The 26,478-nt window shown below is 42.3% G+C and overlaps 1 protein-coding gene across 2 annotated transcripts in view; it reads left to right on the top strand.

Moving 5' to 3' along the window:
- Positions 1-16,195, top strand: part of HTRA1 (HtrA serine peptidase 1) — a 33,695-nt gene extending 17,500 nt beyond the window's left edge. The window contains exons 4-9 of one of the 2 annotated variants that reach the window (XM_040606306.1): positions 9,555-9,749; positions 10,439-10,471; positions 11,731-11,845; positions 11,967-12,024; positions 12,859-12,954; positions 15,473-16,195. In XM_040606306.1, coding sequence (XP_040462240.1) covers positions 9,555-9,749; positions 10,439-10,471; positions 11,731-11,845; positions 11,967-12,024; positions 12,859-12,954; positions 15,473-15,641 — 666 coding nt within the window. In that variant the 3' untranslated portion in view covers positions 15,642-16,195. Of the gene's footprint in view, positions 1-9,554; positions 9,750-10,438; positions 10,472-11,730; positions 11,846-11,966; positions 12,405-12,858; positions 12,955-15,472 lie in introns of those variants that run through there. The other variant, XM_040606305.1, reaches the window with a different exon arrangement.
- The last annotated feature ends 10,283 nt before the right edge of the window (positions 16,196-26,478 follow it).

Here is a 26,478-nt window from a genome sequence, read left to right on the forward strand (position 1 = left end):
CCTATACCGAAGTCACAAATTGCTCTCAGAGGATGCGTTTGTCCATCTGAAGGGCTATACCACACTGATGTAGGTACTAAAATGCAAAAATCTCTTGGGAAGTATCTTGAACGTGCAAATTAAAGGCAGCTTGGAAAGGTGGCCTGAGACTGCAAGAGGTTTTCTGAACAAATGGGAATGCAACTTCCCATCCATAGTCTTCCTCCATATCAAGTACACAGCTTCCAGCATTATTCTGTGTTATTTCAGAAGAGCTGTCATGCAGTTCTGCTAATGTCGACAACACAGCGCAAGTGAAATATAGTGTCAAATACTGTGTGATGTAGATGCAATTAGATACATGTTCACGGTGTTGCTCCTATTGGTTTCCCTTGTTTGGCCTGTTAGTTAATGACCTTCAAATTTTAACAAGCGAGAATGTTTCATTTGAAACACATGACTCAAAAACATGTAGATCTTGCAGTGCTGTTTGAGTTCAAGCCTATTCCCCAGCGAGGTCAAAAGTGTTTGTGCCAGAGTTCATGACTAAATCAGACGTCTAATGCAGAACTCTTGGATGACCCAAGATATGAAGTGCTCCTGCTGCTCCCTTGCCACCTTTGTCATTTAACAGCTCGTTCTTTTTTTCTTATTTAAAAGCGTCTTAACAGCAACATGGAAGAAAACCTTAACAATACCAAGAATGTTTTTTTGCGGTATTGGGTTTTTTTCTGTTTCCCTGAGGTAACCTATTTACGCATTTACCAATTGCTTATTTTCTCATTTTTATATTAAAATAAGCGAAAGCAGAGCTGCAGTAACAAAGTAAAGGGAAAGATCCCCAAGATAAGAACTGGCAGCATTAGGCTGAGTAGGATATGGCAGGGAGTGAAGGGCAACTGGAAGTTACTTAGAATTGGGTGCACAGCATGGTGGGGAAAGCAGATCAGAAAACAGTGGCAGGAAGGTGAGGACTTCAAGCAATAGGATGGTCAGCTTCGGGGAAGAGAGAAGCTGGTGAGTCAAAGAGGGAAGACACTGATGTCCCAGGTCATTTTGAGGACTTAAGAAGAGAGCAGACATCAAGTTTTATGTTATTTGATACCCTAAAGAAATGGCTCCAGAATTTTGCTAGTAAGCTGCTTGCAGGAAGGGAGAACCTGGAAGACTGGAAGCAGCTTGGAAAAAAGAGTGCAGCCAGATGAGTTGCCTGTAGTGGAAACCACTGCTAAACAGGACTGGGGTTGGCAATTCTAGTTACAACTTGCAAGATGACAGTTAGTCTTCTTTTTTAAAAATTACTGTTGTGTAATTAAATGATAAGTCATCATCTTCTTCCATCGGTTTAATTTTTGAACATAGTTGTGACCCTGCTTTGCAAATGGCATATCAGCATTGCAGCCTAATAGATTTTTATATATTTGCAAATGCTATAAGGCAGGAAACTTCTTCTGTCTTGGAACTATCTAGAGCCAAATCAGCTACGTTTTTCTTCTGGGGGGTGGAAAGGGGAGGGATTGACCCGTTAATATTCCATTGTGTATGAGAAAAAGGGCTGCTTCTAATGAAGTGTTGGGAAGCGTGTTGGTGCGTGGAGGCTGAGCTCTTGCAGAAGCTGGTGAGCAGGTCCCTGCTGTCTTTCATGTAATGTCAGCATAGCACATCCATCTGGGTAGCAGGAGATGAAATTTCATGTCTCTGCTCTAAATCAGAATATGGGTATAAACTCAGGTCTGACTTGATCTTGTAAGTGTCCTATCAGCTGCACAACCTGTACCTCCTGCATTGTTCCCCTGGCTCCTGCCTGTTGCATCTAAGGATGATTTTGAGAAGAATTGAGGAAACCTTGTATTGCTTATTGGTTGGTGTTGGGGTTTTTTTGTGTTTTTTTTTTTTTTTTTAATGGGAGACTAGTTTTCCAGCTAGCTTTAGTGACATGGCACTGGGAAGTCTCAATCCAAGGTGAGGCCTGAGACACCTCTGTTCGCAGGACAGGCGATGCTTTGCACTTGGAGAATTAGAACCACAAAAGTTGTAAGTGTTCACAAAAAAGTTAAAACGGACAGTCAGTCAGTTGAGAAGTTGATTTTCAGCCTGAGCTTTCATGGGACTTTTTTATATAACCAATCAAGTTCAGTGTTTGACCTTTCATTTTTGTACTGAAATGCCTTGTAATCATGCAGATTCATAAAATGCTTTTTAAAAATCACAGAGGTAATAATTTGTTGAAGTTGAAATATATCCAATGGCTAAAGAAGTCAATGTGACAGTACAAATAACCCTTTGAAAGTATGGATATGGCATGAAAACCATCCCTAAGGATTTTTCTCAAGTGACAGGTGAAGTTCTTTCTTTTGAATAAATTATTGGAAGGTGACATCAAAGATGCAGTAAATTTTCTTTTTCTTCTCTTTTTGTGTGACATGTTAAGGCAGGATCTGAAGGATGAAGAATGCCTCTGTGGTTAGGAACAGAGCTGGGCTTGAAGTGTGAGTTTAAGCTGTCAGCTGCTATTCCTCAAACTGTTAAGATTTTGCAGCCGCCTGTACGCTGTTTTTCTTTAAGGTGAACATCTGGCCAAAGACATTACTACAACTAATTTGGCTTTGCTGAGTGCAATAGGAAATGAAAGAGAGTGGCAAAATCTGAGCACCAGTAAGGATGAACCATTTCCCTGATTAAGTTCTTCTCCGTGGAAAAACATACTGCAGTCAATGAGGAACAGAAATCTTGGAGTTATTCTTCTAATCCTAAAACGTGCTTATTTTTACAGTTTATAAAAGAAAGCAACTGTATTTCTTGTGTCCATAGCGGCACACAGCAGTTTGCTGAAGTGCTAAAAGTAGGAAGATTGGAGTCAAGGGTGGTAAATGTGAATGCAGGGTAACTGTCCTGTCCTCCCTAATGCAAACAGCTTTGAGCAGACAGCAATACTAGAAAGAAGCAGCGCAGCTGCAGACGGTTTGGATAGAAACATGCAAAATTTATAAAACTGCCCTAGGAAAATTAGGACTTTGGCAGTATAGGCAGAGGCTGGTGAAATAATCCATCCTCTGTGGCACACGTGATACCGCAGTGAGCATGAAAGCCATCAAAATGTCGTACAACGCTCCAAAGCAAGCAGATGCTGTTCAGCTGGAGAGCTTGATTATGAAATTAATCTCAAGACAAATAACTACCTTGTTAAATGAGAATGTGTGATACAGCTGCTGAAAACTGGAAACACCAGGAGGAGGGAAGAAAAATGTAGAGTAGTTTAATGGACAGTGTCAGGGTTAATGGAGGGCAGAATGACAAGAGCGCCCTGTGCCCTCACCCAGATCGTTGCTGGAAGCCATGAGTGGTGGAAGGTGGAGGCAGCTTTTGCCTGGAGACCCCTTTCAGCCCTGGAAATTGGACTTTGCCTACAGAAATAATCCTTCGTGGCAGGTGCCTGTGGTTTGGCAGGGAGTACGGAAGGGGGGAGCATGGTGAATGGCTTTATTTTGAGGTGTATCTTCTTCCCAGGTGCTTAAAAACCAGCCGTGAGACACTTGCCACCCACTCTGAAATGGCACCTATGTCATGGAAGACATGCCAGGGTCTGAAGGTTTTCATTCCTCAATGTGACCAGTTACTGCCTGCCGTATCCCAGGCAGGATTTGGCATCCACATGGTACAGCAGTGGTGGGTTTGTGACCGATCTCTAATTTGCGGTGGTATTTCAGCCCTTTTCCTTAAGGGTTTTCTTGTATCTTGCAAATAACTGCTTAATTTGACACTTTTAAATCAACAAGACCTTCTTCCCTCATTCCCTCCGTGGTTTTGTGAGGCAATGCAGCGTCTGTATCTTTGTGGTCAGAGGGGATTTGCTCTTTTCCCTTGTGTGTACAAACTGGAGGAAGCAGGAAAGCAAACTTTCCTGTTTATGTATCAATATTTTAATAGCCCGCATTTTGAAAAAACAAACTACTTGAATACCAGATGTAAGTGCCTTTTCTAAAATGCTGTTTTACTTTGAAATCTGTTGCTGGATATTACGTTGCTTCCTCTCGAGAGCCTGAGGAAGCCCACATATTGCTTCCAGAAGTCTTCAGGACCCGTAGAAATGAAATAGCTTGTAAAAACCTTGGATATTAACTCCGGCGTACTCGCAGTTTAGGCAGCAGTGGTTTCCTGCCATCTTCAGCTCCTAGCAGCCCTTGCTGCAGGGGTGATGTGCTCGTCCAGCTCCCCATTTAGGAAAATCCTCACACACCTCTGGGGCAAGTCTGCCAGCACCAGGGTATTTTATTTGATTTTTAAGGGAGAACAGCAATATCTTGGCAGGTAGTTGAAATCCTGGTGACATAGCAAAACAACACTTCATCTCTTTGTTTTTTTTTTTTTTTTTTTAATTCCTGCAATCTTCCCATGCTCCATATTTAGATAAGGAGACGCAGTTTTGTTTTTGTAACTATAGATGAAATACTTTCAGAGGCTTGTAATGTGTTCAGTTTGGTTTTTTAATTTTCCTTGGCATTTTGTCAAGTGGTTTCTAGATTGTAGATGATGCTCTACATTTTTATATGCTTATGGCCTGCGTTTTTATTTTATAAACGTATTCTGAAAGTTAAATAGTTTCATTAATGAGAACAGAAATGCAGTTCCCAGAGGAGATACATGTTTTGCCAGTTACTTACAGATGAATTAGTGTACCATACAAGCATCTGTTTCTTTTCCACCTAAAAATAAAAGGCATGAAGGAGATCTGTCGCTGTTTAACGCAAATTGAACTCAGAACATTTGTATCCTCTTTTGACAGTTTATTGAACTGCAAACTGCTTCCTGCAAATTCATGATCTTCCGTCCACAAACGAAGGGGATTACAGAATAGAGAAGGGATTTACTGGCTTTCTGTGCCAACACAGAGACAGATTCACTTATGTCATGGATGAAAAAGTTCCAACTGAAACACCTACTGGTTATGGCCGTCTGTCTCTGCCTTTTAATTCTCTGTGGTGCTGGCCGTGCCTGGTGGTGGTTACGTGCTGTCTCTTCTTTTAGTTTCAGAGCTGATTTGCCAAGGCTCCACTTATTTTACCTAACTGGATCTATGTTGCTAACGTACATCAGGTGAACAGCTGGCTCCTGGCTGATGATGCTGTTCTGTACTTGTCCTAGCCTCTTGTGCCGCGATAGCTGCATCTTACTGTCGGATGAAGCAGTTTCTTGTGGTGGTCTGCAGCTGTCCATTTCGTGGGAGTTTTGTTTATCCAGGGTTTGAGTCAAATCCATATATAAAAATGTCTGAAGCCCTTCGGGATGAGAAAGGCTTAAAATATTAACGTTAATTAATGGCTTCTTCTCTGGCTGGCTGTAAACAGTGAGTCATGTGCCACTTATGGTTTTGCATGTTTAGTCCTATTTCTGTGTACTTGCAGAATGCCTGCTTGCAGATTTGTTTTATTGAGTAAACACAGATCCCAGCAGAGCCCCGAGGCTTCATCAAATGGAAAACGGAGGGATAGAAAAGACGCTGTGTGTTGCCCAAGGTCGTGCAGTGAGTCACTGGGAAGGCTGGGGTTTTAGGTGCTGGGTGTTTCTGGCTCCCTCTTCATTGTGCTGCAAGGCATGCTTGTTTGCCTGGGATTTCAATTAACTGTTGTGGCAAATCTATAGTTAACCAAAGAGAATCACGAGTTATAACAGTAGTTACGTCATCCCGATGACCGTCAGACCTTATGTAAAAATTGAAGAGTGCCCGTTTATTAAATAGAGTTATGAGGGGCCCTAGACCCAAGCACTTAAACTTAGTGTACAAGGACTGCCTTAACATCCTAGGCAAGAGCTTGCCAGTGGAAGGATGTGAGGGCACAGGCAGGGTGTCCTGAAATGGTTCTGGTTACAACGCTGCTGTAAGTGCTTGCCTTGCATTTCCAGTGCTCCTCGTACGGACTGCGGCAGGACGTACTTCCCACTCGATCACTTGGTGCCCTGGGGTTTTGACTGGTTGTATAGTGATTTCACTGAAACCACCTCTACAATTCAAATAAATAGTTGGGGGCGATTCATAGTAGAAAGTTTAGTTCTGAATGTGGCAATGTGGTTTTTAAGGTTATTTAGAGAGAAAACCCCACATTTAAAGCCACTAGAGTACATATATTCATTGTAACCAATGTTTGCTGGCATTTACTTGTAGAGGCACTAATGTAATGAGAGTATTTACATGCAGTGCTGTTAACGTGCTCCGCACCATGCTGCAAAATCATGAGAAATAAAGAACATGTTTCCCAAAGCTATGTTTCATAATGTGTGCAGAACAAGGCAATATTTGCAATGGATTTTTGTTCCTAGCAAAGGAGAGGTTAGCCACTCTTTCCAGAAGGCATGTTGAATCACAGGGCTGCCCCACAGCCAATCCATACAGCATTTGAACTGGAGCCTAGCTCATATAGGCACAGGCTTGAAAACTCAGCACAATCAAAAGTAATTGTATTAGTCAGAGATTGTTCATGTATTTTCTTTCTGCTGCCAAACGCAATTTTGGCTTCGTGGATGTTTTTATAACTCAGAAACATTGTATAAATCTTTAACTTTGTGCACGACCAGTCTTTTTTTCTATTAATGAAGAAAAAAAAAAGAAAGATGTCCGTTGTTTCATTTGCTGATAAATGTCCTCTTTCTCTTATAAAGTATCCATTCTCCATGTGCTGGGATATCAACAAACCCCACTTTTTGTGTTTTGTTGGGTTTTGTGTTTTCTTTTGGTTTTGTTTGGATATTTTTTTTTTTTAAATAAGGAAGACCAGTGCCAAAAAGAGATACTGCTCTTGACCAACAACATCTTGAAAACACGTGCTACGTAAGCTTAACAGCATCTGGCGAGAGAAGGCAGGGCCAGGGCTGCGCGCTCTGTCCAAACAATACCCATATGGGGCTGTTTGTGTTGCATATGCTGCGTGCTTCCCAGCACAGCTAATTGTGGCTGCCTGTTTCCCTCTGTGCTGGAGAGGTCCCTTGGAGTGAGGTCTGTGTTCTGCGCTCAGCAGTGCTGCCTTGGGATGTTGCTGCTTGTCTGCCATGCTGCAATCACGATGGGGAAACTGGGTATTAATGCTGGTATTCCCAGAATTAAGCCGCAGACTTGGTTGGCTTTATGGCTGTGGCCCTGATAGGGGCCATGGGTAATTATTATTTAATAGCATTGCTGGTTGTGAAAACTTTCCTCTGAATGATAATTAGAAAGGGAAATGTTTTTGTCCTTACTGTGTTGCCTGTTCTGTTGTTCTTGCAACTGATTCTGTTTAACAAGCAGTTGGTTAATTATTTCTTGCTGTCTGGAGACTGAAAGATAAAGTTTCCATAAAGCATCTTACCCTGTCTGGGATTTAGCAGAGTTTTATCGAAACAATCTGTTCATCTGAATAAGATTTTGCTGGTGGAATTGTAGGAGTTGGATAAAGGATACACAGGACCAGGCTTGTTAAATATTAAAACCATAACTTCTGTATTTGCAGAAGCATACAGTGATGACTGATGCCTTTATTTTTTACTTTCTACTTTGTGTATCCGCTAGGATATTTGAAATAAAACTGTAGGTGAAAAATACCAGGTGATGGGCATTTGGGTTAGTTGACATTAGTGCGTTTTTGTCCCTAAGGGTGACTAACCAATACAGGCTTTCAAACTGCTGGTGATAAAAGACCACTAAAGAGCTAGCTCTTGATTTCCAATTTAAACATGTAATACTTTCCCTTTTTGCCAAAATTCAGTAATGATTCAGCTTCTATTAGTTTCTGAAACAAAATTATCACTAACTCAGGAATCGGTGCAAATAACCAGGGCATACTGAATACTGCCTTGTTTCTTTGCTGCATGAGCGCCTGGTATATAGCTTTATGGTCTCATCAAGTATAGCACATAAGTCTGTGTGCTTTGGAACAGGTGTGGGATGAAAAAGGCACCTTTACAAGTTTTCCATAAGGAACGAATTACAAGAAGGGGTATTAAGCAAATTTGTATCTCCACTTCAGGTGTGCAGCTCAAGAATACCTTGAAGGTACCCTGGTTTTTAATAAAGAACTGACTATGTTATGCACTCCTTGGAAGTTGGTTTAAGTTAGTCTCTAGGTGGGGCTTCCACTGCATCTAGAATCACTGGCCTGTTTTGAAAGTTTATACTAATGCCTTTTTCCTTTTGGGACCGGGTTTGTTGAGCAAAGGAAAGAATTTTGAAGTGAGGCAAGCTTGGAAGAAAGCTAGGTTAACGTTAGGTTTGCCAAGCAGATACATCCCTTCAGAATTCTGGTTTGAGTTGGGGTGCAGTAACCTCCTAATCCTCCAGATCCCTAAGTCAGAACCTGAATTTATACATGTCCAGGTCCATTGATGCTAACTGACACAGTCTAGTGACATGATTAAATATATATAGTCAAATAGCTGGGGAGGGTCAGGATCGTTGGGTCAACGGGTTAAACATAAAATGATTAAAAAGCACGTCACATCACTGAGAGGGTAAAGACTGATTTGTAAAAACGTGAAGAAAAGGAGAAATGGCACTCAATGTGTATTTCACAGGCAGGTGATAAATAAAGGCGATGTATTTATTTGAAACATGATCTGTTTCAGAACCCTTCTTGACTACTTGGTGAGCAGGAAGCCTTAAGAACTTCCCAGCTGTTTTCTGATTGCTGCAGGGGGGGGGCGTTATTGGTCCAGCTTGAATCTTCTGTTATCCAGCCAGTTCAGTCTTGGAGAAACTCTGTTCCCTTGATCCATTGCATTGGGAAGGGTTTAGGGATTCAACCTTCCCTCCTCTTTTTTTTTTTTTTTTTTTTTTTAATTGCTGTAAATTGCAGTGATCTCTATTGATGCTGGATTTTAAGAATGTTTTGTGTTTAGTGGGAATGTCTTCAATAACATTGAGTATGTTTAGAGATAAGGTCTTGAAAGGGAAGTGTAATGGTATCCCCTACTGTCATAAAAGAAAAATCCCATAAAGTCTTTAAATTCTAAGATCTTCAGAAGAAGACATCAGTGTATGTAGGTGGCAATATAATTATTTCAAAGAGATGCTCTATTGAAGAATTAAAAAAAGAAAGATGAAACATCAGCTGGTGTCTTATGAAAATATAAAATACATGTGCATGTTTGTTACACTTTGGTTTTTTTCATGACTCTTTGGTGTTCACTCTCAATATGTTATTGTTACTTCAGCAGCTCTTGGCCAATTATTTCAAGAAGCTGCTGGAAACAACTCATTCCTAGTATCATCAGATGTTTGCTTTGTACAGCAGAGCATAAATATTCCTTTGGTCTTTCAATTGTTTCTGATTTAATGGGTACCTATTGTGGAAAAAGTACTCCTACAGTCCAAAGAGCCCACTCTTTAGAGCAGAAGCTCGTTGAGGTGTTTCTGTAGCAAGCCACATGAAATCTTCAAAGAAAACAGAACGAGCGAAATCGCCAAGGGGACAAAAGCCTCTCGCTTTTCTTCTGCTCTACTAATGTATTCGTGTTTCTGTAGAGTTTGTTCTACTGGTGTAGTAGTGTCCTAACATTTGAATTTTTCTTGTTTCTTCTTTTTCTTAATTTTATTTTGGTTTTTTTCATAGGGTAAATTGCCAGTTCTTCTGCTTGGTCAGTCCGCAGACTTGAGACCAGGAGAATTTGTGGTTGCGATTGGAAGTCCATTTTCCCTTCAAAACACAGTGACAACAGGGATCGTTAGTACCACTCAGCGTGGAGGGAAGGAGCTGGGGCTCCGCAACTCCGATATGGACTATATTCAGACAGATGCCATCATCAATGTACGTCCCGCTCTGAGCCTCATTCCCTTCAGCTCTGAAATTTCTCGAATAGTTGCTTTGAAAATTTCACGTGATACAGTTCTTAAGAACATTGAGCATAGCTGGCTTTTCTTTCATCCATGTAAATATGGACATCTGTGCCGCAGCAGCACTTGATTGTTATTTAAAAATCCCCCAAGGAACCACACCAAGTACAATATCTGCCTTCACTTCAAAAATCTTACAAATTACAAGGGAGGAGGCAATATTCTCTGGCAAATAAGTATCTTTTCGAAATCCATCATGTTTTCTAAAAAAGAAGCCGCCAAGCTTAGTTTAAGGGTTCAAGTTTGTTTCTGCATTAAGGCAAAACAATAGGTTTTGTACTTCTACTGTTGGCCTTGTAAGAAATCTTCACTAAGAGCTCCCAGAGCTGTCCTAAAAGTCTTCCAAGTTGCTCGTGTGGTAGTATTAAAACAAAAGAAGAACCCTGGCTTTCTTAACTTACTCTGGCAAGAGAAGGACTAAGCATCTACCAAGCTCAGCTAAAAGGGGTGATGTTAAGCGTAGTTAATGGGTTTGGATGTTAAGACTGTTCTGTTGCACATACTTAATAGATAATGAAAAGATTACAGATATTTTAAAAATTTGCTTGCCATGAATGAAGAGGTAGATACTAAAACGTGTTCTTGCCTTATGTTTACTTTCAGTATGGAAACTCTGGAGGACCCCTAGTAAATCTGGTAAGAGTTTCTTTAAGTTTGCTTGGTGTCAAGCTTATTACTTTTTGCTTTTTAGTTTAAAAACAAAGCAAAAACCCGCACCCAAACCAATAAACAAACAAAACCCCACACCAGAAATGTGATTCAGAGCTTTCAATATCTGGCTGACTACACAAAATTCACATGGTTCTTACTAATCACTTGTCTCTATTTATGTTGGCAAGTGACAAGATATGCTTGGATTTCAATATTTAAGGTGTTTACAGTTTGCATAGTTTTGAGTAAGTGTAATGCCCAATTTTTTTTGCCCATGCCTTGCAAGAAGTAAAAAGCACATTTTAAAGGTGAGGTGTTTTCCCTCACTATATGCCATGCAGCCAGCAATATCAGCTTAATGGTTCAAAAACATACCTACCCCTTTATTTTGAATCACACTGAGGGGTTTGAAAACCCATGTATTTATCAGGACGTTAGGGTTTGTTTGCTGATGGTTTAGAACGTAGTCAGAGCTGACCTTGCAGCAGCTGTGGATAAGCCCGAGGGAGAACAACCAGAGCAGGTTGGAAAACCCAGCTGCTGTGTGAGAGCCCTTGGATGGGCACGTGGGGTCGAACAGAGGAGAGGCAGCGGTCCTCAGTGAGGAGGGACGGCACAAATTTGAAGAAAGAGCTAGTCAGAGTTTCTGCCTTGGAGATTTGGCAGGTTTTTTTCACCCAACTTACAGTACAAGTTTCAGCACCATTTAAAACATTGTGTTTGGATAGTTTTTATCTGGGATACATAGGGAAGGAAGCCGCTGAGATCTCAGAAGCGTTCACATCATCAGGTGACAGCAGAGATGTTTTATCTGAAACTCCCTCTTGTAGTCACATTACTGGGAAAAGCTTTTGCTCGTGGTGAACTGACATTTTTCTTTATATTGTTATGCAATATTTGCTTACAACCAGTTGACGCCATGCTTCGCAAGGTGCCTGCTGAAATAAACAGACCAAAATTGGCTGGAGGATATGCTACTTGTCTGCTGCAGGCAGCAGAGCTGCCCAGTTCCGATTTCTCTTTTGCTAGTGGAAAGATGAATAGCCACATCAGTTTTCCAGAATTGTAGAATAGTTTTTTTATCAGTAGACTCAAAAAATTAGACTTAAAGAAACCATTTAGAAAACTGTAAACCAGCTACGGAGCGTGTTGCGTGACTTTGTCTTTGTGATTGCTTGGAAGAAATCATCCATTTCTCTTTGAGACATTTCAGATTTACTAATAACAGTTTCATATTTCTCCAGGATGGTGAAGTCATTGGAATTAACACATTAAAAGTTACAGCAGGGATCTCATTTGCTATCCCATCGGATAAAATAAAGAAGTTCCTAACTGAATCCCATGACAGACAAGCTAAAGGTACTGTGCTGCACTGCTTTGAAAGAGAAAAACATGAAAATAGTGATAAACGAGACAGTCAACAGCCTTTGAGGCTCTTCTGATAAAAGCGATTGATCGAGAGCCGTTTTCCTTTTTGCAGGAAAAGCTGTAACCAAAAAGAAATACATTGGCATACGAATGATGTCTCTAACTCCTAGGTAAGTGAAAGTGTTGGTTCCTCCCCTTTCCGAAGTGCGGTCACTGCATGCATTTGGATCAAGCTCACGATCTGCAGAAACAACCAGGAGGTTTGAACCTCTGTAGATGCTGGTGACAACTCGCAGCCGACTTCTGCTCCCTTTTTCTCTGCATCTGCTACGTGGTTGAATTCTTCTGTAGACTCTTGCATGAGCTAGTTTTTAAACAACTGCCTGGCTTTTTCTTTTCCGTAATGCTTCAGAAGAGAATAGCTAGTGATTGTTAATTTGTCCTGGGGCTTTGTTACTGTTGTATGCTGTCAAGAATTGCAGCAGCTACGTGCATGTTTCCATTTCTATAAAATTATTTTCATTAAACAACTCACTTAATGTAAAATGAAGCTTTTGTGTGGACTTGCTTATTCGTACTCAAACCAGAAGAGACTTGTGAGCAGGTGATACTACGTCGTGTAGAAATAACCAGAAGTTTTCCTTTGTGCAAGATCACAGGTATAACAAAGCATTGAAACCTGAAGGGCTTTTTTAGGTGTTCAGGATCTGCTAGTTCTAAAGTCATAACTAGGTTTGGAAGTGTTTTAGTTCTGATCCTCTGTATCTATTGAACTGATTGCCTTTACCAGTAATAGGCATTAAAAAGCTGTATGAGTGCAAAAAGGTGTAATAATTCTTGAAATACTTGTAAGGGTTAAAAGGATTTGTGAAGTGTCACGTAAACATGTGTAAAACACCTCACTCAGTGAATGTTAAGTGACTTAACTAAGTAAAAATGCGTGATTTATTTTTTTTTCCCCATCTTGTCAAAATATTTTTTGTTGCTGTTTCTTCATTTTCCAGCAAAGCTAGAGAGCTGAAGGATCGCCATAAAGACTTTCCTGATGTTGTCTCTGGGGCCTATGTTATTGAAGTTATTCCAGAAACACCAGCTGAAGCGTAAGTTGAAGCGCTTTTTTCTCAAAACCGCTGCCACTGACTTAAGGGGGTAATGTTAGAAAATGTTCCCTGCTTAACTGGCTATCTTGATTATGCTAAATTAACAAAATTACAACCATCTGATAGCTATTAGGTTGTCTGCTGGAAATTGGTTTGTGGTTTTAGTCTGGTCCCTGATGGGCGATACTGTAAACGCATCAGGGTATTGCAGCCTTCCCAGCTGAAAGGGCAAGGATTCAGTGGGCGTGAAAACTCGGTTTTCATTTTTCTCAACGATTGCTTCCAACACATCTGTTGTACTGATGCCAGTGATTTGCTTGTGCACGCTCCTCACGGCCCTGCTGGTCGCTCCTTAGGAAGGCGAGGGAGAAGCTTTGCATTCACCTCATGAAGATGTGTCCGTCTCAGCCCAGTGCTGGGCAAACCCACCAGCTCTCCTGGCATGCCTCCGTCAGGGGTGAAATCCTCTCTTGGCAGGAGACGCTCTTTGATGTGAGAACTTTGTCAGGAGTCACGTTACTGGGAAGAGCTTTTGGGTTTGGATGACTGATCTTTTTCTTCATACTACTCAGTGTTTGCCCAGAAGCTTACCTGCGGGTTGCTACCATGCTTCACAAGATGCCTGGCTGAAGTACAGCATCTGGTCTGTGGTCACCAGCACTGGTCTGGCTGGTTCTTGCTGGAGACGCTTTCAGAGTTTCCTTGATATGAAACTGCTCAGTAATCCGGGGAAACATTTATTCATTTTCTGGAACTACAGATCGTTTAAGAGAAGAGTAAATCTTTGTGCCAACAGAGGTGTATGTAGCACCAAAGGCAAGTAGGCAGAAAGCTGCTTGGAGCCAGGCGTATGTTATCTCTCAGGAAGCCCGTGAGGACGGTTGGATTGTGTCTTTTTGTTGCAGTCCGGACGCCACTGTAAGATACGCAGTGTCAGCTGTCTAGTGTGCTCTCTAAATTATTGCCGTGTTTTGTAGGTAACTCTTGCTGGCAGTGCTGTTCGTGCAGGGTGCCGGTGCATGTCTGCCGTGTGAAATTACACTGTGGTTAGCGTAGCAATAACGTGGCTGCTGCAGCGTGGGACTGAACTTACTGCCTTGACACACAGGTCCGATCTGAAGGTGCAGAAAAATCATTGTAGGAGTAAGGATAATGGATAGCGAAGCGTGGGAGAAGGACGGTAGAGAGGTAGAAGAGATGCGAGGTAGTGTGACCTCATAACTTGAAGGCAAACTCAGATCCGAATGTTTCACCTGAAAGCTGGCCTGGCAATAATTAAAATGCAGGCCATGTTTGCTCTGCCTCTCCCACTCCTGATCCCCTTGCCGATGGGTTTCCCCGTTCTGCCGATACCCTCTCCAGTGTGCATCATGTAGCCATGCTGGTAGGGGACCAGAGCAGCTCTGCAGCGACCGGCCCTGGCTATCAGTTGCGTGGAGAGGCTGCATGAGCGACCAAGATAATCCGGAATGGTTTCTCCCATGAAAATGTTTTATGCCGTGCCTTCGGTAGGCGACCAGGTTTGTTGCAAACGTTGGCCAAGACATCCTGCTTGCAGGAGACACTCATGTAAGACGTTTTCTGCGGGCGGAAGAGGGTGATGACTGCTCTGTGGTTTTGTGAACAAGGATTATGCTGAAGGGTTGAATCATGTCTGATCTGGTTACTTGGTTAGTATTTCCATAACTTGGAGCCAGATCGTTGTGCAAGACCAGGCAAGATGTTGTAGTCAACGGTATCCCTCACCACCCCGGTTCTTGGTCCCGGCAGCAGTCTCAGCCAGCTGGAGGAGAGACCCGTGACCCTGGGCAGGGGGGAGCTTTGCGGTGCCGGCTCTCGTTCTGCCCCATCTTGCTTTGAGTCGGGAAGGTTTTGTTTTCAGTTTGCATGCGGTGCTGAGGTCAGGAGAAGGGATTCTGGGGGCTGTGGGCAGGCAGGCAGGAGGAAGGACTTGCATGCTTTTTGCTGACTGGGCTGGATTGCTGTGTGAGTTATTCTGCTCGGGTTTAAAACACAAAGGTAAGGTGAAGGCTGCCAGCAAGCTATGTATGGAGAACAGCATGGATCCGGGACTGAAGTTCTTCATGGATTAACACATAGTGCCACTCATGTTGCTTTGCTATGGATACATGAATAAAAGCTTGGAAGATTTCCCCTTTAAGATCAGTGCCATGTCACAATGATTTTAAAAGAAAAAACACGTCTCTATCTCTTCTACCGAGTCAGCATCTAGGATCCTTATTGCAGAATTACGGCACTGGTTGCAACAGTGAATTCCTTTGAAGGCTGTGAAATATGGGATTCATCAAACTTGTGCATCTATCCAGTTTCTGAGGTTTCTGCATTCTATTGTAATCTTCACCGCTTCATAAATTCTGATTGCTTTTTGCATGCCCGCTGTGTCTCAGTGCAACTGCCGTTGGGTGGGAAATAGGACAAACCAGCAATCTCTTTAACCAATATTGTAAAGACACTAAAATGGCAATTATATTAAAACATTGCTGTTTTGTATTTTCAGTGGTGGCCTGAAGGACAACGATGTGATTATAAGCATCAATGGACAGTCGATAAGTTCAGCCAGTGATGTCAGTGACATTATAAAAAAGGACAGTACATTGAACATGGTTGTACGCAGGGGCAACGAAGATGTTATGTTAACAGTAGTTCCTGAAGAAATCGATCCCTAACCAGAAACATGAGCTGGATTTCATGTTTTCTTTTAACAGCATTGGACTGCTTATATTCTCTCTGTGCTGGTACAGGAAACGTTAGACTTCTGACCAACGTTCTGCTTGTTCAGTGGATTAGTATTGGCCAACAGAGTAACTTCTGATAGGTTTAAGGTGCAAAATCAGTGTAATTTCACATACTCCAGACGATAATTTTTTCCTTCTGTATTATGTATGCAATGTATTCTTTACTGGCTATTACATTCCCCGCTTAACAAATCGACATTTGCTTCCCTGTGTTGAATAGATTTACCATTATTTCCGCTAAGATTTAAACAAACCCCACGCACACAATGTGTGTTGTGGTATTCAGGTATTTATAGGTTAGCTGTGTTTTAACTGGAAATACCATTGTAAAGGAGTAGTTGGTTTAAAAGAAAACATAATTGGGGAAAAAAAAAGTTTGGTTTATAAACACAGAGGAATCCCAACCAAAATAACCTTTTGAGGATCCCGTGCAGGATTTTAATACTATGATATTTTCCTAGTGTTATTAAAAGAATTCAACAGTACTACTTCTTGTGAGTGATTCATTTTACTTCCCCTTGTGGAGTGTTTTTCTTTGAACAGCACAGCTGCCTGAAAGAATGTCCTGAGTCTCCTTTTTATCATCCTATAACAAAACACTTATTTTTCACTATGTGCTTGCATTTGTGCTCTCGTGCATCTGCTTTTCTTGGCGTGACTGGCTCGAATTTGTCATATTGGCTATCACAGATTGTCTGTCTTCCAGATGTTAATATGTTTTCCTTATTGTTTTAATTACAGCTTCACCAATACCTGAAATCTGTTTGCCCACTGTAGAAATCATGATATTGTGGATCACAGATCCTATACCATTCTAGTTCAGATATTGGGATGTTTGTTAACTGTTGTGGATCTGGCCTTAAGCTCTTTCAAACAGGCTGTTTCATTCACAGTCTTTTGAGTGCTGGTGTGCGTATGATGGACCGGGGTTTGACTGGGATGTTGGACATTCCTCTACCATAGTGACTATTCTTTATACATGTATTTATGAATGCCCTTTGAAGCTTGGGTAGCAAATGGGATTGTCTTACTGTGAAGGAGAACAACGAGTCAATTTATTTACAGTGTAATTACTCATTGGGTAAATGATAGGCTAAGCAGCCTTTCCTTTCTTCTGTTGAAATACGTATCTCAGAGAATAAACCGAAGGGCTATAGACAAATTGTGGTGACTGTCATTCCTAAACATGCCTTTCTTTTGGAAACGGCTTCTTAGTAAAACTCTTCAACTGGGTAGCTGGCAGTGTACAATTTTTAAAGAAAGGGCTGCATTCCACACAATTACAGCAAGAAATCCTCTAGACCTGGATCCCTGACAGTGCTGCTCCGCCCTCCATCTGTATTTCAGTTCTGTTTCAGCCAGTTTATCCTAGTTTGGGGAGCCTCTGTACCCCCGAGCGCTAGTGCCTGCCCTTATTCAAACTGTAAGTTTACACAGCATGCAGTGTATTGACACTTGACATGATTGAACACCTCATTACTGATTTACTTGTTCTATCGCTGCGGTAAATTACACGTGTCTGAAAATCTGCCAAGGTACGATGCCAAGTGCTCAAGGTCTGCAATACTTTCTAGCATGAAAAGATCCGAAGTGGAATGGTCTTGCAGAGTTGCTTTGTAGTACAGTTGCACCTCAAGTTCATCTTATTGACGTTGACTAATGTTTCAGCTTTCTGTTGAAGCGATGTTATATTTTGTAGACCATCCGTGCCCTATGTAGTAGTGTGGTGATATACAGCTCTTGGCAAAAATTAATTAAAACCTTCTCTGCTGCTGCATCTAACCCAACTAGTAAAAACTAACCTGAAGCCCCAAAGTCAGGAAATTACATTTAAAACAGAAGTTATTTTTCATCTGCCTTTTTATTTCCAGGCAAGTGGTGGTTGCATAATTTACAGAGCTGGTTGATTCTCTTTGTTCCTGCTGTTTGTTGTTGTGGTCTCTTAATATGCAAAAACGTTAATTTTTTTGGCATGCTTTCTAGCTAGCTGCTCTAAGCTTAGCGGGGATGTCCTTGCAATGACAGCTAGCGCAGCACATCTTTACGCCTGTGCTTTACGTAGATACTGTTGTGAGGCAGAAATGCCTCGGGACAATGGCTCGGGTTTTGCGCATGCATTAGGCAAGGGGCAAACGATTTCTGTAAATGGTGAAATATTTGACCAGATTTCGAGCCCGTAGCTCCATCTAGTGGGATACGACATGGTCTCTTATTGCAGACAGGCATTTTCCTTCATATATTTGAAAGTGGGTTTATGATTTATCTTTTTTGTTTATAATTAATTTCTTTGCATCAGATATCCATAACCACATGCATATCCTGAAAAATGTTTAGAATTTGCTTTTCTAGTATCCAACCATGTTTGCAGCTACCCAGATGGTTTCTTGCAATCAAAATTGTCTCTAAATGTTTAAGCATTTAAAATAGGATTACTGATAGGCAGAGATACAGAAGCAAAGTTTGTCTTTTACACAACTAATCGCACGTATTTTTGATGTATTTATGGGTTACAGGTTTGGAATGGGTTTTATTCTTTGTTGCTTCAACGCACAGTTCTTTCCAAAGTGCAGTTGAAAATACTTTTGCATAGAATAGCTTTGGCCCAGTTTGTATAAATATCAGTTTCCTGGAAACTTTAGCAAGTGTTGGACACAATGTCAGTGAAATTAGACATTCTGGCTTGATTTTCATTATTTTGGAATGTCTGAAATGGAAACTGGAGTTGCTGCGTATGTGATGCCGAGTAGACGGCAACATGTGGCTGCACTCAGGGGTACTTTTGAAAAGCTGGTTCACTTATTCCATGAAGGAAATGTCTCGAGCTGTAGAAGAAACGATCATGACTAGCAATTGTCTGGTTTCTGTGGCTTATATGCCAAGCAGTGTAAAGTCCTGTGGTTTCAATACCAGAGGACTTCCACCACCACACACACCCACCCGCCCACCCACCCACCCCCGCAACTATTTTGTATTTATGTTCAGGAAGCTGAGGATGTTTTTAAAACTACATCTTTCCAAATTAAAGTGAGAGAGGCATCTAGCAGGGCGTTAGATTGTATACATGTTCTTATTGTCTATTAGAAAAACACTGTAGAGGTGATTAAAACTGCAGTTGCAAATAGCCAGGAGAAATGGTGGTACCGATCCAAGCAGTGAACGGTGAGTGCCACCGAGTATTTATTTGCACGCAATGGTAGGTCACTGCAGGAGTTTTTTATCCTTAGAGTGAGAATAAAGCAATGTTCAGGTGAGGTTCCAGGGATCTCCTTGACTGAGTTATATTTGAGATGATTATTCCTGCTGCTCCTAAATTCCTGTATTATTTCCCACTATTTTCTCTTCCACCCAGAAAATGTGGATGTGACTTTGGGATCCTTTACTCTGTTTTGCCCCCTTCCTTTGCTGTAGCTCCTTCCCCATTAGTACTGCTGATGACTGTCAGCAGAAGGAAACCAAAACTACACCCTGGGCTGACCTTAAGTCAGACTTTGAAGTTAATGTCAGCAAGCTGGTATGAGGCTTTCTTCACACCGAGAGGCGGGAATGTCCCTAAGAGCCAGGAAGGATGCAGGCAGAGAAGCGATGGCTAGAGGTCTGCCTCATCTTGCTGTACCCTCGACTTCAGGATGTGAACCTCAGCTCTGCAACCTCCCATCCAGACCCCAAAACTTGACCAGCATCTGACAAAGTTACCTGGGGGTGAAGGGGTTGTTAGCATCGCTTGTACCGTGAAGGCTGTGGTCATTCTTGACTGTATAGAAATGCGTAGCAGAAAGCTGTGCTGGTTTTACATTCTTAATGCGTGTATGCTGTATGTCTGTACTTATGGCACTGTGGGTCCAGCTGTGCTGTACAGATGTCTGACACACACCATCTATTTTGTTTCCCTCAACCCCCAAACCCCATACTCTCCTGCAAGGTGCTGGGAAGTTGGGGCTGGACCCGCTGGGCCCCAGAGTTTCAGCCAGTCTAGTCTCTTTGTACTGTTACTCTGTGAATATGAAATAACTTGTATTATATATTGCACAAAATTACTGGTAGAAGCAATGCATATGTCATTTGACTAAATGGACAGAGAAAGTGAGGAAAGAAGCTACCAGAGCAGCTCATCAATTTAATACATCTGCATTTTCTGGGAAGTTTTCCTCCAACTCTCATGGTTTTGTTTAGTAGTCATGGTACTGCGCTATCTGTCCCCATAAAATCTCTGAGAAAGTGGATAATTAATTAGGAATTGATTAGAGAGAAAATGAGTCACAGCTGAAGCATGGCAGTCAAATTTACAGAATTTGATAAAAAATTAACTTTGGTAGCTTGGAAATACTGCATAACATGCTGGAGAGGAAAATGAAATATTTTTTCTGTTCATTCCTTTTCTGCTCAGTGTTCATGCAGCGAGCAGTGAGTTTTTCAGTTTGCCATGTAAGTATCTGTGTATTGAGGTTTCTGTGGCTGTTGCTCTAAGCGGTTGCAATTAACTCATCGGAACCTGCTAGAAAACTGTTGCTGATGTGAGCTATCATCTTACCCACGGGGATGGGGACAAAGTTATCGATGCATCAAGGAGGGACCGTACTGCCTCGGGCTATGGGATTAGAGCACCAGGCAATGGCTACTGCTCGGTTTGATCTGAACTTATTGTTGCTGGACTCTGCGCAGACATGGCTCAAATGCTGGAGCTCTTCCACGCAGCAATATCCCAGAACTGACTGACAAAAAGAAAATTTTTCAGAGCAGGTTAAGATGAAGAGTGGTTATGGAACACCGTGTCAGGTAATTATATTTTTTTTCTTTTAGAAAGGATTTTCTAATCAAAACCTCATGTCTAAACACGTGAAACTACCTCCCTTTCCCAAAGCCCCAAAAGCTGTGAGAGGAGTAGCAGCCCGTGGGGTGACCCCCCCCAGGAGAAATAGGTGTTTATAACATCTCTGGTCAGGTGTGTAAATCCACAAGGGGGCGAATTGAAGCTACAGACTCACCACCACCCTCGGTGCTGTGATGATCCAGCACTTTCCGGCGGTGCTGAGTGGGGGTGACCTCTCGCAGGAGGAGGGATAAGCAGATGGCCGTGGAACTCTGAACTTAGCGTCTGTTCAGAAAGAAGAGCTGAAAGTTGTTCTTACAACAGAGTTGATGCTGGTTTTCTGAGGGAACTGGGCAGGTCTGGCAAGGAAAGAGTAGATTGTGTCTGCATCTTGGATAAGTTCCCGTGTCTGGCAAGGAAGGAGAGTTGACAGTCTGGATTGGAAAACTAGAACGTTTCAGGATGCTGTGACTGGTTTACAATCTGGTACATCTTTGCTTTTATAGGAAAAAAACCCCACCAACCAAACCAAAAAAAACCTCACCATGCCAAACCTGCAAGAAATGGGCAAGTAGAGCAGAAAAGAAGCTCTAGCTGTCACCCTCTGGTGCAAACCAAACTTGTAATAAAACACACCTGTAATTAACTGGTGACTAAAAGTAAGCTTCCTCACATCTGAATGGGGTAGCAGGGGCAGAGACAGTATCTTGCTTGAAGAGGAGGGTACCACCGAGGCCGAGGGAGGCGGAGAGGTGACGTGCAGTTTGCATGGCTGGATGCAGTTGTTGGCAGCACAGTCACAACGTTGTTCTCCTGCTTCTGAGATAGGGCTTGTGGAAGGGCAGCAGCAGGGTTAGTGGTCATCTGTGGCTGAGGGAGTGCGTCTCCTTCGAATTGGAGGTTGGGATCATGAAAGGAAACCTTCCTTCTGAAGGGGAATTGGCAAAAGAATGCTGCGTTTCACCAGCGTGGTTAGTGGGAGACGAATATTTTGCTGATGTAACAGAAAAGGGTTTACAACCGTGTACATGTTACAATTGCATATGCAAACTTAGGTAAAAGGTAATAATACAGTAAAGCTATGGTATGCATCTTATTTCTTTCTTACAATCTGTTATGCTTTTATTTACCCTCAAGTGGTGGGGTTTTTTGTTTGGTTTTTGGTTTGGTTTGTTTTACAAAACAGCCCCTGCCAAGAGAAGGCAGGAGCGCTGTGCTGAAGGAAGAGCTCTACTGGGCTCGGTTTCAGCCTGTGCAATGACTTCCTGCAAGCACCGAGGGACACTGCAAACCTTGCCACCACATGCGAGGGTGCCTTATTGCCTGAAGAACAGAGCAGTGGGTTGGTTGGTTTTGTTAATTAAAAGCTAGTTTGCCAAAGCTCTTTGCTCAACACTGTTTCTGTCCTGGAGAAAAATCCCCAACCACAGCAAAAAAACAAGAGCAAATCCCAACCCGCAGATGTTCGTAGTGTCATTTGATGTGTTACTAAACATGTTAGATACTGCGGCTCCACTCTTGGCACAACCTGAGATAGGAAGCAGGACCAACTTTAACTGACCTTTGCTTTCACTCTCTTTTGGAGCCTCATGTCACCAGCACAGTCCTTATTGTACAGCAGAACAACTTCAGGTGTGTTGCCGGACAAGCTGCTAGGGATATTCCTGCAACCACACGTAGTATCTCCACGGCATATGTGGTTTGGAGGTGACGCATCGCTGGTGTGCAGTCCAGTCATTTGCACTGGAATCAATCCTGTCTGAGGTTTCAGTTAGGGTTTTTCCTAATACTGAAAAATCTTCCAGTTTGTTACTGAAAAGCTTTGCTACTTACCCTATCTGCTGTGAGCGTGACATTGCACGTTGCCTGCTCCAGAATTTATTGTGTATTTGCAGACTGCTATTGTGTCCTCCCTTTGGGTTGTCCTCCTCTGAAGACAGAGTACAATTGTCCTCAGCAATTACTTTAATCTTGTTTTATCTCAGGTCACATTTTCTATACCTGTCCTCATTACTGAGCTTTTTTCACTTGATTCAAATCCTTCTTGAAGTGCCCAGCCTGGCCAAAGGGCATCGCTTGCAGCCGTAGGGATGAAGTAAAGCCACATGCAGTGGTCCAGCTGCACCTTCTAGCAATTCAGTAGAGATTGACAGTTCATTTCTCTGTGGCTAGCAGTGGAGTGATGTTATATAGGGTAATATTTATTCTTTAACTCTGACTTCAGTCTGTGAGGGTTTGAAAATGCAGCCTGGTTTTGGCCCCTGGCTCCCCTGCCCACAGCACTCGTGTACCCTTCCTATCTGTGGCAACACATCCGCTGACTATTAGCACTAACTAACTAGATTTATCTTGTTTATGCTAAATATTTAGTGGGTTTTTTTTAATCTAATGTGGGTATGTAGTAATAAGTTGATGAATGCATAATACAATTTAAAATTGTTTCAGTAAATTATTAATCGATTTTCAATCAGATCTATTGCACGCTTTATTTCACGTGTGATTTCACGAGAACAGGGAGGCCTTTGTGTCTCATTTCTCATTGTTCACATCACCGCAGTAGTAAAATGTTATCAAAGCATCTTACGTTTACTGCACAATCCTACATAGCTTCCATATTAAATTACGTACACTATACTAAGCGGTGTGTATATTTATATAGAATTATATTACCTATATTACTGCAAATAACATGTTTTTTTCTGGTGGGATAGTTCTGTTTCTTGGTAGTCTATCTGCTTTTAGGTACTTCTGCAGGCTGGCTGTGCTGACTGAACTGGTATTCTGTGGCTCTGACTCACTTTTTCCTCCTCTGTTCCCCTCACAGGTTAGGGCATCACACAAAATCTCCAGTATTAGAAAACTTTTATATGTAACAGGCTTCCTGCTGCAGCTATACCATGCAGTGGGTGGCCATCAGATAAACCAGACTGAACAAAGCAACATGTGCTTTCTCATCTTTGTCACAGAAGTGCTAAACTTGCTTGAACAAATGAAGTGGTAGAAGCTTTATTCTAAAAGGGAAAGGGTTATTTGTTTTATCTGTCTTGTTCTAGATGTCATGATCCAGATGTTACCATAGGGAAATCTTTATGTAACTTTCATATAACCATCAAGTAACTATAACATGTTATTAACCACTTATTTTATATAATTGTGAATTCTATTATTTAGAATAAACCATTAATTATTATGTTCAAATATGATAATTGCCTGTGCAATTCCCTTTGGTCAAAATTACATCCACGTTATATTATGTTAACTATGCTGCTACTACTAAAACCTGAAATTTGCACTCATGACAGGAAAACAATTCCAGCAACCTACCAAACATTTACACTTAACAAGACAGTTAACCTTCTGAACAAGAATTAAGTCTTTCGGAAGCAGTTAGCTTCTGGATACGGGATGCCTACCTTTAACGTTTGTTTTATACCAGGTCTTTTCCTGAAGTCCGTTTTCTTTGCCTGCATTTCTCCCAGGCAACAAGAACTCAGAAGAGTTAATACAGTCTTTTAAGATGAGCTGATGTCCAAGCCAAGCATGTGTAGGTTCCTCTTTGGAAGTGGGCATTGGTCAGAAAGGCATACAATGTAAAGTCTGGAGCGGGCTCTGCAGGAGTGGGACAGCCTTGTATTTATAAAAATGCATCATATTAGGACTTCCCCCTCTCCCCCTTTTTATCTTGCTTGAGCCATCCTGTTGGAGATCTTGAATGGGAACTTGCTAAACGTGCCTTGTCACAGGTGTCATTGGAAGTGAAGTAGCTCAGCATGATGCTGGCCTGATGGCTGGTGCAAGCAGTGGGGTGGCACTGCCCAGGAGCTCCCTTGGGACTCAAAGTCCCATTTGAAGGGTCGGTAGGGCTGGGTGTTGGTAAGCAACGTGGTTTTCTGGAAGGATTTTGCCTCTTAAGTTTTGCCTGGTGCCTCGTTATTGTGATAGGCTGCCTGTATGTTTTTTATAAAATGGTGGTAGCAATCCTTACAGCAGCTGCCCTGCAGGGAATCTGGTTGGGATCCGGTTTAAGGGACTGTCTGTTTCTGAATCACACCCTTGCCAACCCTCAGCCACAGCAGGGAATTTGTGTTTCCAGGAGAGTCTGTTTCAACAAAGAAATATAACCAACTTATTTAAAACAATGGCCACAAAGAATTATTTCCAGACGCTGTGCAGTGGCTCTAAAGAAAAAGGAATATGAAGTGGCACAGAAACCCAAAGTAAAGTGCCTTAATCTGATCCTAAACCTCCTGCAGAAGGCCAGTGCAGGAGTAAGAAGGGCTGGGGCTGTCTTCACTGAGAGCACCGGTGCCAGGCTGGAGCTGTGGCTGGTCCTGGTCCCTCGGAGCAGGGACCTGCCTTCAGGTATCGCTGGTCATTCATGGCTTTGGTAAGCACTCGGACCTCTCTGAGTGGGAGGCAACCAAGGTACAGCCTTAAACATCTCGATTTCTGGCACTTGTTGTTTGAAGTCGTTTTTGCCCCTGGATATTGCCCTGAGTACTCTCTGGGCTGAAGGACACTTGGCAAGTATTATGCGGTATTTTGGAAAACATGTTAAAACGATGAAGAAAGGCACGACTGCAGAATTCAGTCATGTTTGTGCTGGTCAAACAGTTGTTCCACTCACGCAGTGTATTTTTGTGGTTTCCTTTTTTCTTTTAAATGTCTCCATGGGCACAGTCTCTCTCCTTTTTAATAGAAATGCCCTCGGCTTTGACTTTTTGTCTGGCTGTGGGCTTATTTACTTTGTCAGGATGGCAGAAGTATTTGATGCAGTTACAAGTCATATTGGGAAAAGGAGGCATAACTGTCGAGTTTAGAATTAACAGTGACTAGCCCAGCCCAGCTGAATTCATGAAACTGTTGCCCTAAATTCAAAACTACATGGGACGGATTGTTTAGGAACTTGGCCAAACTGTATAGGCAAAAGTAGGTGTTAATAATGTATAGCACTGCTAGTTTCTCTCCTATTGCGTAAACAACGTGGGAAGATCGTCAATATTTGTTTAAAAGCAGTGTTAAACTTTATTTAATGACAGAACAAAATGTTTTGGCATTTTGGGGGGTGAAGCAATTCATGATGGGTTGTGAACTTTAGCACCAGCTTTGGTTTTGGAGTTCTTGGTTGCAAGAAAATGTAAATTTTCAAACTGGTATCTGTCAAATGCTTCCGGTTACCTGTAAAGTATCAGGGACCTGCAAATTAAGCAACTGCAATCCAGTATGGTAAATGAAAGGAGTGATTTTGTTATGTGCCAACTAGCGTCTTCATCTCTGACCCAGCGTCTCTGGCGCTTTGCTGTGTTCCAGCCGGCTCTGCAGCAGTCCCACCACAGGGCACAGCCAAACCACGCTGGTGGCATCTCTGGGAAAAGGTATTTAAAAAAGAACAAAATGCCATGCAGGGAACTAGAACTCAGAGGGGAAACTGTGAGGAACAGCCCTGCAAACCAGGTTTAGAGAAGATGGAGGAGAAGGAGGTGCCCCAGATGCCAGAGCTGAGATTGCTCTGTGTCTGAAGGAGATGTGGCCACGGAGAGCTCATGTTGGAGCAGGTTTATCCTGAAGGACTGCAGCCCGTGGGAAGGAGCCACGCTGGAGCAGAGGAAAAGAGCGAGGAGGGCAGAGCAGCAGTGACTGACTGCTATGGACTGTTGGCAGCACCCCATTCCCCTTATTCCCTCTGCACTGCTCGGGCAGGGGGGAGGTACGGGAGTCAGGAATGAAGGAGTGAAGTTGAGCCTGGGAGAACAGGGAGTGGAGGAGGTGTTGGTTTAATCTGTCTGTATTTCTCACTATCCAAATGTATTTTAATTGGCAATACATTTATTTTTCTTCAAGCTGAGTCTGTTTTCCCTGCGACAAGAAGTGATTTCCCTGTCCTTATCTTGACCCATGACCTTTTCCACCTTATTTTCACCTCCTGCCCTGTTGAGGAGGAGGAATGAGAGAGGGGCTGGG

Source organism: Falco naumanni, chromosome 9 (assembly GCF_017639655.2).
Source record: "Falco naumanni isolate bFalNau1 chromosome 9, bFalNau1.pat, whole genome shotgun sequence".
Classification (NCBI taxonomy): domain Eukaryota; kingdom Metazoa; phylum Chordata; class Aves; order Falconiformes; family Falconidae; genus Falco; species Falco naumanni.